The following is a 20,799-nucleotide window of genomic DNA, read 5'->3' as shown; positions in this document are numbered from 1 at the left end:
TCGACCCACCCTAGGGAATAGGAGATAAGGAGGCACCTCTCTCTCTTTTATCATAGGTGGGTCAAAATCACATCAGATCAGTGGGTCCTGGAGATGATATGGCAGGGATATACACTGGAGTTTCTCAATGTTCCTCGAGACGTGTCATGGTGTCTCCCTGCCACTCCCCACAGAAGAAACAGGCAGTGGAGTGTACATTGTCAAGGCTCCTTAGTCTGAGGGCTGTGGACCCAGTGCCCTCGTCTCAAGAAAATACGGGTCAATATTCCATTTATTTCGTTGTGCTCAAGAAGGAGCGCTCCTTTCACCCCATTCTGAATCTCAAAGGGGTCAACCTTCATTTGCGGGTGACTCATTTTCACATGGAAACATTGTGTTCAGTGATAATGATCATGCAGTCGGGAGAATTTCTGACCTCCTTAGATCTGTTCAAGGCATACCTTCTAATTGGAACACCAATGTTTTCTGCATTTCGCGGTGTTTGGGTGCCATTATCGGTTTCTGGCACTGCCTTTTGTTCTGACCACCACTCCTAGAACTTTTTCCAAGGTTATGGTAGTGGTGGCGGCAGAGTTGAGAAATAATTTGGATGACTGATTGTTTCGAGCCAGTTTTCTGGAAGAGAGCCATCTGGTGACCCACAAGGTGATATCCATGTTGCAGGAGCTCAGTTGGGTGTTGAACCTGGCCAAGAGCAGTCTTCAACCATCTCTGTCATTGGACTATCTGGGTGTTCGGTTCGATAAGAAGCAGGGTAATGTTTTCCTACCAGAAGCTCGTATTCAGAAGTTGATGGCGCAGGTGAATCTCTTGATGGACACCATTCGCCCGACAGTGTGATTTTATCTGCAGGTACTCGGTTTCATGGTGGCAACCTTGGAAGTGTTGCCATGGGAGAGGGCGCATATGTGTCCTCTTCAGTGCTCCCTGCTGCCTCGTTGGAGCCCACATTCTCAGGACTATTCGATTTGGCTCCACCTGCTGATCGAGGTCTGCTCTCAACTACAGTGGTTGTTACAAGCGGATCATCTAAAAAAGGGAGTTTCCCTAAAATTGCTGAACTGGCTAGTACTCATGACAGATGCAAGCCTCTACGGCTGTGGAGCTCACTGTCAGGAACTAACAGCACAAGGGCACTGGAGTGCAGAAGAGTCTCTTTGGAACATCAGTCGACTGGAATCCTGGGCTCTCCAGTTGGCATGCTTGCAGTTCAGCAGCAGGTTGTAGGATGGAGTGGTCCGGATAATATCGGACAATACAACAATAGTGACTTACATCAATTGGCCGGGAGGAACCAAGAGCCAGCAAGTGTTGCAGGAGATAGACCAACTTATGAAATGTGGTCTACCCACCTCCGAATTTCTAGCATACCAACAGCTTAGACACTTCTGCAACAACAACCTGCTAAAGGAAAATTTGAGTCAGGGGAAAACAATGATAGAGGGGTACTGCATGACTATTAACCTCCAGAGGGGCCTAGTCTCCAAAGTTTATAAATTACTTAACACCAGGCTCTCAGCATTCCCAGCTCATATACAGCTCATATACAGGCATAGAATAAAGAATTACCTGGTGAATACACTATTGAGCCAATGGTCCTCTATATTTATGAATATTGGCAGGATCTCAGTGTCAGCCTCTGTGATTGAGAATGGTTATAAGCAATTGTATAGATGGTATTTAACTCCGGAACGTTTATCCAAAATGTATAAGGGTAAGGATGGGAAATGTTGGAGAGGATGAGATGATGTGGGTACTTACATTCTCCAGCCCACCACATATGATTGTATTACACCCATATGGAAACATATCAAAATATAGGATCATCTGTTTTGAACCAGGGTATTACTTTCGATAAGGCTTATGCTTTACTACATATTGTTGGGGAGTATGCTTTACTACATATTGTTAGGGAGAACAAAGGCTCTTCTTCGCATCCGTTTTTACTACAACTATGCACGGCTGCCAGAATGGAAATCGTCAGGGTCTGGGGAGCACCTGCAGTCCCTTCTCTGCAAGTGATTCTTAAAAGACTCGACCATCTATGCACTATGAGCTTGCTGACAGCGACTAAACAACACACGTTGAAGAAATTCCACAATACTTGGGACCAATATCTGCAATGGCGACAAACCAACCTACCTGAGGCCTTTCTATAAGGTGATCACTATCCCTCGGCTAGTTTGATACGTCCCATACCATGCTGTCATAGACTCTAGTCCATGTGTGTGTGTGTGTGGGGGGGGAAGACATCAATGTTGTTGAGAACCATGGTGTATAATGGTTGTTCTCATTCTCTGTTGTATATTCATGAGTTCTAAGTTACGCCAATAAAAATGTTTATACCAAACAAAATATACGCAGATGACATTCAGATTCTTGTTCCCTACTCCATTTTTTGGCACAACACTCTCTCCCTAACCTGTCTATTTGGTTTTGCCACTTGGTTGTCTCATAACCGATTAAAGCTAAATACCAATAAAACCGAAATTGCGATCTTAACTTCTATTTTCTCCCCATCTGAGCGTCTACCGACCGAACTAGTATTTAACTACACTATTTCAATTGTTCATCACGTATGTAATCTGGGCATTATAATTGATTCTAACCTATCCCTGACCACGAATATCTCTACAATAGTAAAGAAATCATTTTACAAACTTTATTTACTAAGAAAACTAAAACCTTTACTTTTCCGAACAATCTTACAAGCCCTCATATTAACCGGATTACATTATTGTAATTCTCACTACCTAGGTCTTCCCGATACATCCATTTGACTACTTCAGTTCATTCAGAATATTTCTGCTTGCTTGCTAACATCTCTTGTCATGAACATATCACTCCAACACTGAAATATTTACACTGGTTACCAATACATTATCGAATTCAGTACAAAATATTGACCATAATTCATAACCTAATCTATAACCCATCTATTGTATGGCTCTGCTGTATTCTGAGACTTTACAAACCATTGCGGCAATTACGTTCAATGGACAAATGTTTACTTAAATACCCACTAACAAAACTGCAAGACTAGAACTAACACGTAAACTAGCTTTTTCAGGGGCTAGCCCCACTTTATGGAATGCATTACCCGAATCCATTCAGCTTATTTCTGCCACCAAAGAATTCAAAAAAGCCCTCAAAACCCATTTATGTTCCATTGCCTTCAATAAGATAAAACAACCGTAAATCTCTTCCCATTCCCTCTCATTGTCTGTTTCAATTACAGTCTTACTTGAACCTTTTATACCTCTACTTCTCCCATTTGTATCTCTTTTAAACTTTTTAAATGTATTTTATTGTATTTCATATTCTTTAATCTTTTTGATGTAACCGTAAACTTCTTAGTTGACATTTAGTTTATATAGGCGGTATACACAAATTTTTAAATAAATAAAATGTTATATACACCTAATATATTAGCCACCAATGTAACTGACTTATCAAGAATCTTGCGTATCAGCAGTAAATGATTTGAGCAATATCTGGAATTGTGTGTACATGCATCTGCGTAGCTGTGTGTTCTGTATGTTACATTTTATGTTAGGACATGATGGTTACATATTCTGCGATGTATTTAGGTATCTTTCAGAGTTTCTTTATGCCTGGCTAATGTCGACGTTGAGTCGTGCTGACAGCTCTCAGATGGCAGAAGAGAGAATAATGGAAGAGCAACAGAAAGGTCGTAGTAGTAAGAAAACAAAGAAAAAGAAAAAAGGTACTATGAGTTCTTTAAACCAGGTGCAAAGAGCGCCACATATGAATCATGTGACTGTCTTGTTCTGGTGTGGAAGATGCTTCCAGAGCTATTTATTTGTGTGTGCTGGGAGTTGTGCTGTTGTCCATCTTTACTTTGATCCTAGGATGCTTTTCTATCAAACATCTGCTGTTGGGCAACTGATGTACCTGAGCTTTCCATCATCCTTTTAGAGGAGTCTGAGACTTCAGAGCCTGACTCATTTGTTAAAAGTAATGCTGAAGAGGACTACTTTCCAGAACTCTGTTCAGAACCTTCTCCATGATGAGCCAGAAATTGTCCCTGCTCCCCCCTTCCCCACCACAGCTTAGGATATTTTCTTTCCCAAGTTTGAATTGAGGATCACCAAGGCCATTCTGTTCGATGTGGAGTTCTAAGGAGATTCCCTTCTGTTGGCCTCCTGAAGTACCTGGATGCAACTAAAGAGTTTGTGACTGTGCCTGTCCACCTATTACAGGATATCAAGAAAAGGATGTGGTAACATCCACACTTGATGCTTCCTAATAATAAGAAAGCAGAAGGGGACAGTAATCAGAGCAATATACACAGGTAAATGCTTGTTTACCTGTGTAAAATCAAATTTGATTATTACCTTTTCCACTCTGTGAGCACAAATGATGAGTGGACACAGGCAAAGTAGATGCAGAGATGGTATTTTTTTAATCTTTGTGCATACTTTGTGCCTGCTTTGGTGCAAGCATGAAGTATACAGGTACTGTATCCATATTATGCACAATACAAGCTCTGAGGGGAGGCTCATTGTTGCCTTCCCCATATTGAATCCAGGCAGTTCTGGGATTTGACAGGATCCAGATGCCTCACCAGAGCATGGAAGTCAAGTTCAGTTTCAGTCAAGATTCAGGAAGCTTAAGATACATGCATCTGCCCCATTAGGCTATAAATGATCTACAGCTTGACCGTTTATTTCTACTAATTTAATTGGACATGGCAACTTTTACTTTTTTGCTGTTCTTGTTTGAAACTAAGATTTCTTTATTTCTGGCCATCATTAACTATGCATATCAAATAGGTGATAATCAGCATTCTTAGAGTCTCACAGCCTGAAATAAATACTTCAGTTGTTTGTTAGATAAATTTGCCTGCATGCTACATATTAACCATTTTGAAATCTATTTGCAGTTCGACCCCTGAGCAAAGAGATCACATTGAGCCAGGCATATCAGAACATGTGTGCTGGGATGTACAAGGTAATTGTTGAAGGAACCGATTATTCATATTTTCTCTGAAGACAAGTAGGTTCCAAACAAAACTGGTTCACGTGATTGCTTCAGCCCCAAACCGACAAAATCTTCCAGAGCTCTCTGGAAAGACAAAAGCCTAGTAACATAATAATGATGGCAGAAAAGGATTAAATAGTCCATCCGATCTGCCCAGCAAACTTTTTATGGTAGTAGTATCTGCCGTGCCATGAAGGTTGCCCCTATGTTTCTCTTAAGGGGGTAGTAACTGCCATTCTGTGCAGTTATCCCCCAAGCCTTATTATCAAAAGAATTTCTGCTAGCAACATTTTTAATGTGTAATGAGCCTTCTTGAAAATTCAGATGTGCTTTGCTTATGGACTTGCCCATAGAAGCAGTACTTTACGTTTTTTCCCTCATGTCTGTATATCATTATCCCCAGACTGTAAAAGTCAGGGCCTGTGTTGGTTGTCATCTAACTCCAATTCCCCTTCCCCCACCCCTGCCATCGAAGCAGAGAACAATGTTGCAGTTGTGCCAGAAGCATCAAGGCTTATTAGTTAAGGGTAGTATTCCCATGCTTTCTGTTACGGATAGTAACTGCTGCATCGTACAGGTTTACCCCCATGCTTATCAGTACCCCAGACCATATATGTCAGGACTCTCATTGGTTATTGTGTGAATCCAGTTCCCCTTTTTCCCTACCGTCAAAGCGGAGAGCAATGTTGCAGTTGCATCAAGGCTTATTGGTTAAGGGTAGTAATCTCCATGCTTTCTGTTAAGGGTAGTAATTGCCGCACCAGCAAGTTACTCCCTCTCATGCACCCTTTTCTTCAAGTCTGCCCTCTAGCCTTTAGGGGAACTACAGTGTTTATCCCATGCCCATTTGAATTCTTTGACTGTTTTCATCTTCACCACCAACTCTGGAAAGGTATTTCAGGCATTCACCCCCCTCTGTGGGAAGAAATATTTCCTGGCATTAGTCTGAGTCATCCCCCATGGAGTCTCCTTTCATAACCCCTAGTTCTACTGATTTCTTTCCAATGGAAAAGGTTCCAAATTCATGCACCATTAAAACCTTACAGGTATCTGAAGGTCTGTATTGTATCTCCCCTATACCTCCTCTCTTCCTTCAGCCGCCACTCATGTCTTCTGATACCCCACACCATTTTAGTTGCTCTTCTTTGGTCTGCCTCCATTTTTTCTCTCCTTTTTGAGATACGGTCTCCAGAACACAATACACCAGGAAAGGCCTCACAAAGGACCTATAGAAGGGCATTATCATTTCCTTTTTCTTACTGGTTATTCCTCCTTCTGTGCAGTCTAGCATTCTTCTGGCTTTAGCTATTGCCTTGTCACACTGCTTCACAATCTTCAGATCACCAGACACTATTACCCTAAGATCTCTCTCTTGGTTTGTGCACTCTAGTCTTTCACCCCCATTATATACAGCTTTTCTGGATTAACACATCCCAGATGCATGACTTTGTACTTCTTGGCATTGAATCCCAGTTGCCAAATCTTCAACCACTTTTCAGACTTTCTTAAATCACTTCATTCTCTCTACTCCTTTAAGTGTGTTCACTCTGTTGCAGATCTTAGTATCATTTGCAAAACGACAAACACCTCCTAACCCTTCCACAATGTCGCTCATAAAGATGTTGAACAGAACTGGTCCCAACATTGATCCCTGTGACGCTCCACTTAACACAGCGCTCTTTTCAGAGTAGGTTCCATCTACCATTACACACTGTCACCTATTAGTCAACCAGTTTGTAATCCACATCACCACCTTAGCATTCATACCCTAGCTTCTCATTTTATTCCCAAGCCTCTTATGCGGGACCATATCAAAAGCTTTGTTGAAATCCAAGTAGATCACATTGAGTGCTCTTCCTCAAGCCAATTCTCTAGTCACTCAATCAAAACAATCTATTAGATTTGGATGACAGGTCTTTTCACTGGTGAATCCATGCTGCTTCGAGTCCAGCAACCCTCCTAATTGTAGATAGTTCATTATCCTTTTCTTCAGCATTAATTTTCCCACCCCCGGGTTGAAGCTAACCAGCTTGTATTTTCCAGCCTCCTCTCTGCTACCACTTTTGTGAAACGGGACCACCACCACCCTTCTCCAATCCTTCAGCGCCACTTCCATTTCAAGGTCATTCAGTGGACCTGCCAGCACATCTCTGAGCTCCCTCAGTCTCCTGGGACGAACCTCATCTGGCCCTATGGCCTTGTCCACTTTCAGTTTATCTAGCTCTTCCCATACATTCTCTATTGTAAACAGAGTTTTGTCTTCCCATCCCCATCAACGGTCTTGTCAACCAGTAACAGTCCTTCTGCAGAGTCTAGAAGTTGCCTTTCTCAAAGATCAAGGCAGCTATTAATAAGCAAATAAAGGAAAGAACAATAATAAAACATTAGATGTACAATGCTCGGCAATAATAAAACATCAGAAGTAAGAACAAAGACATAAAATCAACAAACAACCATAAAAATATATCTGAACACTGACATAAAATATGTTTATGTGCTCTCCACATTGTTTTATGCTATATTTTGGATATGTTTTTATAATTGGTTGTTGATTGTGTCTGTTTTTATTTCTGATGTTTATTATTGCTGCATATTGTATAATCTAATGTTCTGTTATTGCTGTTTCCTTATTTGCTTGTTAACCGCAACCTTGAGGTTTGGGAAAGGCAGCTTCTAATGAATTGAATGAGATTTTTCTCTTATTATTTTTATTTTATTTCCTTAAAACAAATGATACAATACTTGTATAATTAGTGCTGTAAGCAAAGCATACTGAGTATGTTAAGTAACTAGTGACCTGGAATTTAGGAATCCAATTGGTGTCACTTTTTCTTCAACCTAAATAGTAAATATAAACAAATGATAAATTAGAAGAAGTCTTTATCCATTGGGTCACCAGTATTTCACAGCTTTGCATGAAAGTAATGCCCTTTATCAATTAAAATGTTTTTTAAGCAGTCCCCTCACACTACCCCTGAATATCTGGCAGCAGTCACATTAATATAAAGAGTCATGGATTGATCCAGTAGCTCATGCTGCTATGCAGAAGGTGTGGGTTCTGCTTTCTGGACTGGCTAGGACTGGGAATGCTGCTAAGGAAGGGGGTAAGGAGTACTAGTCATTTTACACCAGCAATACCTAGTGACCAGACATAGGGCCTACAGTTGTTCTTGGTCAATGATCCTTACTGCAGTGCCTGGGCTAAGTGAGTTGGGCAGGAGATATACAATAGGGGAAGAACCCCAGTTAGTTTTGGAATGAAGGCTGCCTCTTCTTTTTTTTTTTTTCACTTTATTTGTAGATTTTGTAAAAAATACAAATCAAGAAACCTTGATTTATAGTAAGTAGATGTGATTATAATAAACTATGAGAAAAAAAAGATTGTAACAGGAAAATAAAAGAAATCATATCATATAAACAGACCACATAGGGGTTAGAAAATAAGAAATTTTCTAGTGTATAGACAGATGGACTCAAGACCAGTGGGTTTATGCTCCCCTGCCAGCAGATGGAGACTGAGCAAGCTGATGTCACAGTATATATAACCCTGGAGTGACCCCCAGCCTGCCAGTATTATCCGTCTCCAGCAGATGATGGACGTGCATCTCCCTGTGGGGATTGCTTTGAGCTTTTTGAAAGGAGAAATTTGAAATTCTAAATACAGAAAAAGAAAGCCCTGCTCTCCTGCGGTGATACCTAAAGGCCCCTTCCCCAGTTGAGAATTCCTGAGGCGATTTCCAAGGTTTCTGAGAGGTGTGCCTTGGTCTGGTAGCTGGGTTTCCTGGCATGGACTTAGCTGCTAGTTCAGCTGAAAGGCAAAGGGTACAGAAGGCTGAGCATGGCGGTAACGGCAGATGTCCTCTCCCCTGTAGATGGTAAGTTCTGAGCTTAAGTAAGGTTTAAAAAAAAATAGGAGAAAGTTTTACCTGAATCAGACAACTTTATGCTGCTGGATGTGCACAAGCTTTAAATTAGATGCACATATAGGTGCTCATAGGCTATTTTATGTCATACGCGCATATGTGCGCACATGTTACAAAATGGCCGCATATTTGGGTGCATGCCGATACACATGCATAAATGTATGCCGCACGTCCATTTGAAAGTTATTGTCTGTGGATTGTAGAAATGCTTAAAATCACATTTACTGCATGTGTGAGTGTTCAGATATGCTGTATGGTGCTTTTCATGTGCTAGCCTTTCTCGCTAAATTTAATGTGGAGATCCCTCATGTAAAGCATAATGAACCTTACTTGAGTTTCATGGGTTCACCCCACCACCATAACCTTCTTTCTTGAAATCCCTTTCATCTTTTGAGGGGAAATGGTGAAGTCATTCCATATCTTTGACAATATGAGCGGAAGCTAAAAAATTAGATATTCTATAAAAGTGTTTCTTATTTTTGGATGTATCTTATTTTTATGTATGTATGATTTGTTTTACAGTAATAATGTGATTTTAGTTGTTTTTCCCTCTATAGACTATGATAGCCTTTGACATGGATGGCAAAGTAAGAAAACCTAAGTTTGAGCTGGATAGTGAGCAAGTTCGATATGAGCACAGATTTGCTCCATTCAACAGTGTTATCACACCACCCCCAGTGCACTATTTGCAGTTTAAGGTGAGCTTATGCGCCTTTATTTAAATAATTTTAATATTTAGCTAGCTTTAGGAGTCCAGTACTTTAAATTATCTTGTTTGTATTAAAAAGGAAAATGATTTCACTTTCTTCATAAAATTTACAGTGAGGTAATTTGTAAAGACAAATTACTTGCTACAGTATGTGTGTTGGAAGCAAATAAATATGGGATTTCAGTATGAGTGCATGCAGTCAACAAGAGTCACAAATATACTGAGTTTACAGCATAAATCGAAAACTTGTATACATTTTACTTTTTGAAAATAACTTTCTCATTTGTATTAATTTTGAAGCAAAGTATTTTGTGTTCAAGGACAGAAGACATATACAGTACTGTATCATATCATTTTTGGCTCATCACTGTTTCAGTAACACCACCTACACAGTTTCTGTAACCCTGGAACACCAAAAGAGAAACTGAGTTGCTTCAAAGGAAAACATCACCCACTGTGCAATATTTCAGAAGTTTGCATGACAAGTAACAACACCCTTTATCAATTAAAAGTTGTACTAAGGGGTTTTTTTTTGGTTTTTTTGTAATAAGCAGTCACTCCACAGCTCCCCTGGAAACATCCATTTTACAGTTGATCCACTTGGTCCTCACTGACTGTCATCACAAAAGGACATGATCATTACCTTGCACATCTTAGAGACATGAACCAATTTGACCTTGTTCCATGTGAAATTACTGTTAAGTCATTTGTATTTTTATCAAGTTAGGCAAATAATCCAATATAAATGCAAAGCAAATACAAGCAACACTTAAAAGTTGTATAATACACAAATGTCCACCAAATATTGGGGGAAGAGAGACCACAATTCCAAGAAAAGTTAACAATAAAAGAAAATAAAAGGAAAATTCCCTAGTTCACTTGCCTTTATCATATGGAAGGAAAATATTCATGGAATCTTATAATTGCAAGTAGACCATCATGGAACAATCTCAAAAGTGCTCAAAAAGAGCATTAATTGGTTGGGCTAAAAAAAACAAAACATAATTGACATTTTGATACTTGACTAAACATTTCAAGGATACTTGAAAAAAAATTGTACCAATCTGAAAAACCCTAGATTTTAACAACAAAAACTGCCATCTGATAATCAGTGGCGCATGCCTCATCAGGAAAAATCCTGATTTTATAATGAAAAAAAACCTCATCTCTGTGTTTAAAAAATAATTTCATAATCCATCCCTTAACAGGCTTCAAAACTAAATTTACAATTAAGGTTTCAAATTTACAATTAATATTAGGAAAAAACTGAAAGGTGCAGCTGCAAAGGTTAAAAGTGTTCAACAAGCATGGACATTGTTTAAAAATACAATTCTAGATGCGCAGTCCAGATGTATTCCACAAATTAAGAAAGGTAGAAAAAAGGCAAAACGATTACTGGCATGGTTAAAAGGTGAGGTGAAAAAGGCTATTTTAGCCAAAAAATATCCTTCAAAAATTGGAAGAAGGATCCATCTGAAGAAAATAGGAAAAAGCATAAGCATTGATATGACAGACGAAGAGAGAATTTGAAAAGAAGTTGGCCCTAGAGGCAAAAACTTATAATAAAACCTTTTTAAAATATATCCGAAGCAAGAAACCTGTGAGGGAGTTGGTTGGACTGTTAGATGACAGAGGGGTTAAAGGGGCTTTTATTTATTTATTTATTTATTTATTTATTTATTTATTATTTTTATATACCGAGGTTCTAGAGATAAAATCACTAAGCACTTCGGTTTACAGACAACAGATGAAATGACTGACAAGAGTCTTACAAAGAACAGGAGATGAGAACTGGGATAAAAACAATGAATTCGTAATGACTTAAAATCCTTAAGTAACAGAGTTAGTAAAGATTGGTAGTCAATACATGTAACAGGCGATTAATTGAGACAAGAATATTATGAGATTAAGTCTGTGGTTGTGCAACAGGTATGTAGGAATGATTACGTCTGTATTAGGCATAGGCTAGGGTGAAGAGCCAAGTCTTTAGTCTTTTTTTGAAAGTAATTGGACAATGCTCAAGTCTAAGTTCTGAAGGGAGAGAGTTCCAATGATTCGGGCCGACTGTAGAGAAGGCTCTTTTATTTGAGAATGCTTTGATTGGAGGTGTTTTAAGAGAGCCTTTTTGGGCAGCTCTCATCGGACGGGAAGATGAGAATAATTGTAAAGGGAATCTGAGGTCAAGGGGGGAGGATTTGTAGATGGATTTGTGTATGATAGAACAGGATTTATAGAGAATTCTATATTTTATAGGGAGCCAGTGGAGATACTTTAAAATTGGCGTGATGTGGTCCCTTTTTTTTGCTTTTGTAAGAATCCTGGCTGTGGCATTTTGTAGAATTTGTAGCGGTTTAAGGGCAGTCGCTGGGAGACCAATTAAAAGGGCATTGCAATAGTCAATTTTAGAAAATATGATCGCTTGCAGAACTGATCTGAAATCATGGGTTGAAGAAGGGGTCTGAGTCGTTTTAAAACTTGAAGTTTGAAAAAGCAATCCTTCACTGTGTTATTGATGAAGCTTTTGAAATTGAGTTGGTTATCCATGATCACTCCTAAGTTTTTAACCATGGGAGAAAATGTAGGTGATTGAATTGGGTGAGATATAGAGTGTTGATAGTTGCCATCTTGGGTGATGAGTAGAAATTCCGTTTTGTTGGAATTGAGAATTAAGCAGAGGTCCTTAAGGAGATTGGAGATGGAAGTAAAACATGTATTCCAAAAATGAAGTTTCTTGCAGGGATTTGGTAATTGGAATGAGTATTTGGACATCATCCGCGTAAAGGTAGTAGGTTAGATTCAGATTAGATAATAAGTGACAAAGGGGGAGCAGGTAAATGTTAAATAAAGTTGGAGATAATGAGGATCCTTGAGGGACTCCTAGAGTGGAGCGGATGGGCTGTGATTCATTATTGTTAATTTTGACTTTATAAAACCTGTCTTGGAGGAAAGATTTAAACCAATTCAGAGCGGTGTGTTTGATTCCAATCTCTGTTAGTCGGTCGAGGAGAATATCATGGTTTACAGTGTCGAATGCAGCTGATAAATCAAGGAGGATGAGAAGGCATGGATGTTTTTTTTCCCTATTAAAAAGAATGTTATCAGTTAAGGAGATTAACAAGGATTCAGTGCTTCGGTTTTTATGGAATCCAAATTGTGAAGGGGCGAGGATGTTCTTGTCATTTAAGAATTCAGAAAGTTGATAATTTACAATTCTTTCCAGGATTTTGGCAATAAAAGGGAGATTTGCTATTGGACGGAAGTTTGCTAAATTTTCTGGAGATAAATTTGTTTTTTTTAAGAGAGGTTTCAGAATGGCGAGTTTGAGTGGGGTAGGCACTAGACCCTGCATTAAGGAGGTGTTGATGATTTGAGCTATTGGTTTAGCGATCACTTTGGAGCATGCTATGAGAAGGTTAACAGGTATTGAGTCAAGGGGGTGGGAAGCTGGTTTAAGTTTTTTGAGGATGTTTTCAACCTCTAGGGAGGAAGTTGGTTCAAAGGTATCCAGGCTTGTGGTTAGAGATGGAGCTGCAGAGAGAAAATTATGAGGGGGAGGATTCTTTTTAAGGTCTTTAATAGGATTCAGGGAAGATAAGGCCATTGCAGAAAGACTAAATAAATTCTTTGCTTCCATGTTTACTAATGAGGATGTTGGGGAGATACCAGTTCCGGAGATGGTTTTCAAGGGTGATGAGTCAGATGAACTGAACCAAATCACTGTGAACCTGGAAGATATAGTAGGCCAGATTGACAAACTAAAGAGTAGCCAATCACCTGGAACGAATGGTATGCATCCTAGGGTCCTGAAGGAACTAAAAAATGAAATTTCAGATCTATTAGTTAAAATTTGTAACCTATCATTAAAATTGTCCATTGTATCTGAAGACTGGAGGGTGGCCAATGTAACACCAATATTTAAAAAGGGCTCCAGGGGCAATCTGGGAAACTGTAGACCACTGACTTCAGTACCGATAAAAATAGTAGAAACTATATTCTAAAGATCAAAATCACAGAGCATATAGAAAGGCATTGTTTAATGGAACACAGTGAACATGGATTTACCCAAGGGAAGTCTTACCTCACAAATCTGCTTCTTTTTTTTTTTGACAGGGTTAATAAACATGTGGATAAAGGTGAACTGGTTGATGTAGTGTATTTGGATTTTCAGAAGGCGATTGACAAAGACCCTCATGAGAGGTTTCTAAGAAAACTAAAAAGTCATAGGATAGGAGGCGATGTCCTTTGTGGATTACAGACTAGTTAAAAGACAGGAAACAGAAAGTAGAATTAAATGGTTAATTTTCTCAGTGGAAAAGGGTAAACAGTGGAGTGCCTCAGGGATCTGTACTTGGACCGGTGCTTTTCAATATATTTGTAAATGATCTGGAAAGGAATACGACAAGTGAGGTTATCAAATTTGCAGATGATATAAAATTATTCAGAATAGTTAAATCAGAAGCGGATTGTGATACATTGCATGAGAACCTTGTGAGACTGGAAGATTGAGCAACCAAATGGCAGATGAAATTTAATGTGGACAAGTGCAAGGTGTTGCATAAAGGGAAAAATAACCCTTGCTGTAGTTACACGATGTTAGGTTCCATATTAGGAGCTACCACCCAGGAAAAAGATATAGGCATCATAGTGGATAATACTTTGAAATCGTCGACTCAGTGTGGTGCAGCAGTGAAGAAAGCAAACAGAATGTTAAGAATTTATTTATTTAGTTTTTTTTTTTACTATACCGGCATTCATGAACAGATCACATCATGTCGGTTTACATTCGAACAGGGGGTGCATGTAACGTTAAAACTATAAACTGGTGCATGAGGGTTGCAGTTACAATGAACAAGGTAATAGAAACTGGGAGAAAAAGAAGAGAGCAGAAGGTTAACATAAGTTAATTATTTACAATGTTAGGAATTGTTAAGAATTGTTAGGAATACAATGTTAAGAATTGTTAGGAAGGGAAGGGTTAACAAAACGGTAAATGTCATAATGCCTCTGTATCGCTCCATGGTGAGACTGCACCTTAAATACTGTGTACAATTCTGATCACTGCATCTCAAAAAATATATAGTTGCGATGGAGAAGGTACAGAGAAGGGCGACCAAAATGATAAAGGGGATGAAACAGCTCCCCTATGAGGAAAGGCTAAAGAGGTTAGGGCTGTTCAGCTTGGAGAAGAGACAGCTGAGGGGGATATGATAGAGGTGTTTAAAATCAGGAGAGGTCTAGAACGAGTAGATGTGAATCAGTTATTTATACTTTTGGATAGAAGGACTAGGGGCACCCCATGAAGTTAGCAAGTAGCACATTTAAGACTAATTGGAGAAAATTATTTTTCATTCAGTACACAGTTAAGCTCTGGAATTTGTTGCCAGAAGATGTGGTTAATGCAGTTAGTGTAGTTTGGTTTAAAAAAGGTTTGGATAAGTTCTTGGAGGAGAAATCCATTAACTGTTATTAATCAAGTTGACTTAGGGAATGGCCTCTATTACTGGCATCAGCAGCATGGGATCTTCTTAGTGTTTGGGTACTTGCCAGGTTCTTGTTGCCTGGTTTGGCCTCTGTTGGAAACAGGATGCTGTCTGACCTAGCATGGCAATTTCTTATGTTCTTATGTTCTACTTAGGTCCCAAAAAGCACAAAGGTAGGCGATCTATGAAAGCCGTTAGGAAATACAAAAGAGATAGATGCCTTTAGTCTTTTTCAATTCCTTTATTGAAGTGGAGACGTAAAAGAATGATATAGCCCGACTCTGGCCGAGTTTCGCCGCTTATGACAGCTGCCTCAGGGGCTTAAATGTACAAGTCATGAATTTGTTTGTTATTTGTGTTTGTGTCTGTCTGATCCGCAACAATATTAGATCTTATCGTTTGTACAGTCAGTCTTAATCTTGTAAATACGAGGTATCTAATCGCTCCTGGATTCAACAATTACACTGATCATATCATGCAGCTGATGTCATTAATACTCTTGCAGTCCACTTCTGAATACAGGTCTCCACTTGTAATGCCAAACTTACGGGTCTCCACTTGTAATGCCAAACTTGTAATGTTTGGCATTACAAGTGGAGACCCTTATTCAGAAGTGGACTGCAAGAGTATTAATGACATCAGCTGCATGATATGATCAGTGTAATTGTTGAATCCAGGAGCGATTAGATACCTCGTATTTACAAGATTAAGACTGACTGTACAAATGATAAGATCTAATATTGTTGCGGATCAGACAGACACAAACACAAATAAACAAGTTCATGACTTGTACCAAATCAAGAGTCCATGATTGTACATTTAAGCCCCTGAGGCAGCCGTCATAAGCGGTGAAACCCGGCCAGAGTCGGGCTATATTATTCTTTTACGTCTCCACTTCAATAAAGGAATTGAAAAAGACTAAAGGCATCCATCTCTTTTGTATTTCCTTATGTTCTACTTAGGCAGACTGGTTTGATTTCCACTTCTTTGGAATTTGTCCATTAGGAAACCAGTCAAGGTCATGGAGAACCAGGGAATGTTATTCTACCCCAGGATCCAATCTCTGGCTCACACATTTGGATGTTGAGGGGACATTGGATCTCTTGGTTTCTCAGAAAAGGAGTCTAACATCTTTGTTTAAGAAAGAAATCCGCCAGTCTGTGTTATGGTTTTAAGTGGAGGAGCTATTTTCATCTAGCATGAGGGCAAAGCCCTAGATCCCATCTTTTTTACAACATAAAAACTGTGTGAATACCTTCTACAGCTCTTGAAATCTGACCTAAAAAAAACAAATTTTGGGCTTCCCCTCTGTGTAGTTGGCCATTTATCAGCACCATGTAGAGGCAATCCTCATTTCTATACAGTCTCTAGCTGTTAAATTCATGCAGAATTTGCTTCAGTTGAGGCCTCTTATCAAGCCTTTTACAGTATTAGGGGACATCGAGGGGTGTGTTTCTAGCTTTTGAAAGCCCTGTTTGACACTCTAGAATCATCTGAGCTCAGGTATCTACCCTGGAAATGTGCATGTTTAGTGGCAATCACTTCAGAACACAGTCAGTGAGATCCAGACCCTTGTGACATTCACTTTATACTAGATTTCATTATCACAGAGTGGTGCTCTCAAGTTCCTGTCTAATGTGGTGTCGGATTTCTGTCTTAACCAGTCAATGTTCATCTTATATTTTTCCCTAGGTCTCATCTTTGTAAACGTGAAAAGGCTTTTCATTCCCTAAATTGTAGGAATGCTGTTGCCTTCTACCTTGGGTGGACTCATAACCATTGGGGTCCGTTTTGTAAAGGATTTGCATGCATAAACCCCAGTTTTATGCCTGTAAATTGTTTTTTGATAATTGCCCAGGGGAGAGGAGAAGGAGAGTTTGCACATATGTATCTGCAAAAATGATTTTGCGCTTACTTATATGCGCACAACAAAGAAACGTTTCAAGGGGTAGATTTGGGATAGAACTTACATGCATACCTTTGATTTTTGAGAGGATGTGTTTAAGTATACATGCTCCCTGACCCAGCATTTCAATGGTGGAGGAGTAGCCTAGTGGTCAGAGCAGTGGGAGACCAGGGTTCAAATCCCACTGCTGTGTCTTGTGACCTTGGAAACGTCACTTTACCCTTCATTGCTTTAGGTATAAACTTAAATTGTAAGGGAAATATCCACAGTATGTAAAACTAATCTGCTTTGAAGTGCCCAAAAACAGAATGTTCTTCAGGCAGACCAAAGCTGAAGATGCAGAAGCAGTGTTCATAGTCCCAGGTGAGGAGAGAAACTGCTGGGTAAAAAAATGATCATCCTACCTGAGCTTGGTACGTTCAGAAGTGTGCATGCATTTAGAAATTTGTGGCTGGCTTTTTTTTTTTTCAGTTTTATATTTGTTTTGATTTCGGTGTTTTGTTTTTAGGAAATGTCCGACCTGAACAAGTACAGTCCTCCTCCTCAGTCCTGTGACCTTTACATGGCAGCTAGCAAACACTTTCAGCAGGCTAAAATGATTTTGGAGAATATCCCTAACCCAGACCAGGAGGTGAGACTAATATGAGAAGCAAGAAATAAAAATTGTTTGCTTTTTGTTTGAACAAGAATAAGATTTTTGTTCTCTTACTAACTAAAACTTTGTAGAATAGAAGAACTTAATTGTAAAGTAGTTAATGGGAAGCTAAGGTATTATGCTTTAATGTAATTACATCTGAACAGAAAACAAACTAATCACCTTTCAGGTGTGGGAAGCTAACAATAAAGGTAGATTTCAATTTTTTCCAATACTCAAAACAGACTTGTCTGATAAATGTGAAACAAAAAAGCTTCCTGAAATCTTGGTGTTGCTTCTAAAGTTAAGGTCAGGCACTTATGGCCTTAAATAGAGCTGTCTATAAACGCTCAGAAGCTTGTCAACTTCCTTATAAAAAAAAAAAAAAAAAAAAAAGCATCCATTAAAGAAGGCTTGAGCACATTTGTGCCAGGGTACCATGGGCAGAAACCTTTCTGAATAACAAGTGAATTTCAACAGTCTTGTTTTGGTTCATTTATCATCCTGTTCTGGATTATTTGTTTTTAATTATTTGACTGTTTTAATGGTGTTAGTTTTATGTATATATTGTCATTCTCCTTGTATATTAAATGTAATGTTTGTTTAAATGTTTTACGGTGTTAATTCTGTGATTTTATTGTTGTAACTCACCTTGAGTATTCATTGGCAAGACAACTGATGATTAGAGTAATAGCAATAGGTTAGAGTAGATACTCATAAAGATAAAAGGGTTTTTTGGTTTGTTTTTAAAGACATAAACTGGCATTTTAAAATGACACAGATTATAAAAATCACAAATATTCAATAAATACCTGCATTTGAAATCTATTTTAGATTTAGCCATTTTAATTTAATTTGAAATCAGGTTTAATTTTTTGATTAATTAATGTTAAGTTGCATCATATTTACAAAAAAAAAAGGCAAACAAGGTATTACGTTCTTTGTGACTTCCATATTGCAGTCTTAAAAGCTGCCATCCCTAAACCATTTTGGAATTTAATACCAGCAAAGTTGTCTTTGAAAAGATGATCCAAAGAGGATCACTCCTTTGGGGGCTTTGGAGTCAACGGAGAGAGATGGGAACTGAGAATTTCATAATGGCTGTAATTTATGGTGCTGCTGTTAGTATATTTGTTGTTGCTTTTTTGAGGTAGGGGATTTGGGGTTTAGTTTTGCCCTGCCTTCTGTGAGAGAAGGGAGCTAGTTAGGGAAAGATGGCAAGAGGGGGCTCATACTACTGAGATGTATTTATTTAATTAACAGCTTTTCTATACCGATATTCGTGGCGACATCATATTGGTTTACAGTATCTTGATGATGCAATATGCAATTTGGAATGTTTTGACATTTTTATTAGCACGTTATTTTTATTGTATCTATAGGCTTATATTGCAGCTATTGACTCTTTTAAAATTGTATTTGACTTGTCAGTCGATTTGGGCAGTCCTTTTGGCCTGAATAAGCAGGGTATAAGTTAAATTAGAAATGATTTGAAGCACTGAAGTTGATCCTCCAAATTAAAACAAACAAACAAAAAAAACCCCTTAAACTAAAGACTTCTGGTTACAGAAATGTGGGTTGTGTATCAGTATTTTATATTCTCATTAGTATGAAGATACCCAGACAAAGCTCTGCATTATCACATGGAAGGATTTATACTTTTAAATAGTTTTTCTCCGTAGCTTGCTAACTATGGCTTATCTTGTATACAGGAATTGGCCATCTCCAGCAGGCATGCCTTATAATGCTGTGCGACTGACTTTCTTCAGGCGCACTGTTCTCTCAGTACTGGCACCATGAGGTTTTTCTAAACTCATGCGCTGGGTGAAACAGGAGGCATAGGCGTATTGTGGCCCAAATTAGTCTAGTTTTCATCACAGGCTGGATGTTGCAAGGAGACTGGATTACCACGAGGGGGAATTCCACTTTTTGGTATGATAACACCTCTATTAGTTGTATTACCATTTTTATAACATTTGGCCAAAAACATTGCTGACCCCTGGTGCATAGTTTGAAAGTCCGTATGTCACTGCAGTTGAAATTTACTCGGAAGACAGAATCATTAGATGTGGTTTAATTTTATATGGCTGTCAACAAGATGGTATAGTTAATTATCAGTCATTTCTATTTAATGTCTTTTCAAAATAGGCATCAGGAATGGTCACATTCATGGGTCATCATCTGTGTTTGTGTGCTGATCAGATGAATTTCTCCCAAGTATTAGAGCTTTAAAATAATTTTTGTGCTACTAGGAAGAGTTACAGCTATTAGAAATCACCTCTGTTTCTTTGCCAATGCTCCTTTTCTAGGGGTATGTTCACCTTATCAAATTCCTGCTGCTGCTTTACACTTGGCTAGTTTTTGTTGGGTTTTTTTTTGTTTTTTTTATACTGTCTGAATTTTTTCTTCATATTTTGATTTATTCCCCTTTTTTCAACTACTTCTGTTTTGTGACTGAGGGGTTGAATTTTTTTTCAACATTGCCTATCAAGTGTGCCAAATAGTTTTTTACAGTATTCCCCCTTATATGATTTTACTTATTTGATACTTTCTTTTGACTGTGTCTCTTTTTTGGATGAGATGGCAAAGATTGCTTCTGGAGATGTGTGGTATTTCCCAGGCAACAATGAGCATGGTATACGAAAGGACTTTTCCCATCTTAAGTCAGTGAGCCTGACATCAGTGCTGGGAAAAATAGTGGAAACTATCCTAAAGATCAAAATCGTAGAGCATATAGAAAGACATGGTTTAATGGAACACAGTCAACATGGATTTACCCAAGGGAAGTCTTGCTTAACAAATGTCCTTCATTTTTTGAAGAGGTTAATAAACATGTGGCCAAAGGTGAACTGATAGATGTAGTGTATTTGGATTTTCAGAAGGCGTTTGACAAAGTCCTCATGAGAGGCTTCTAAGAAAACTAAAAAGTTATGGAATAGGAGGCGATGTCCTTTTGTGGATTACAAACTGGTTAAAAGACAGGAAACAGAGAGTAGGATTAAATGGTCAATTTTTTCAGTGGAAAAGGGTAAACAGTGGAGTGCCTCAGGGATCTGTACTTGGACCAGTTCTTTTCAATATATATATAAACGATCTGGAAAGGAATAAGACAAGTGAGGTTATCAAATTTGCGGATGATACAA

The 20,799-nt window shown here is 38.6% G+C and overlaps 1 protein-coding gene across 5 annotated transcripts in view; it reads left to right on the top strand.

The window, feature by feature from the left end:
• The window catches only part of NAA35 (N(alpha)-acetyltransferase 35, NatC auxiliary subunit), a 257,112-nt gene that overhangs the window by 188,933 nt on the left and 47,380 nt on the right, over positions 1–20,799 (top strand). For 4 of the 5 annotated variants that reach the window (XM_029617219.1, XM_029617227.1, XM_029617242.1 and 1 more), the window contains 4 exons: positions 3,591–3,727; positions 4,907–4,974; positions 9,485–9,625; positions 17,531–17,653. In XM_029617219.1, coding sequence (XP_029473079.1) covers positions 3,591–3,727; positions 4,907–4,974; positions 9,485–9,625; positions 17,531–17,653 — 469 coding nt within the window. Of the gene's footprint in view, positions 1–3,590; positions 3,728–4,904; positions 4,975–9,484; positions 9,626–17,530; positions 17,654–20,799 lie in introns of those variants that run through there. The other variant, XR_003858821.1, reaches the window with a different exon arrangement.

This window comes from Rhinatrema bivittatum, chromosome 1 (assembly GCF_901001135.1).
Source record: "Rhinatrema bivittatum chromosome 1, aRhiBiv1.1, whole genome shotgun sequence".
Taxonomy (NCBI): Eukaryota; Metazoa; Chordata; class Amphibia; order Gymnophiona; family Rhinatrematidae; genus Rhinatrema; species Rhinatrema bivittatum.
The sequence above is the reverse complement of the archived record's forward strand: the minus strand, read 5'-3'. Positions and strand labels throughout refer to the sequence as shown.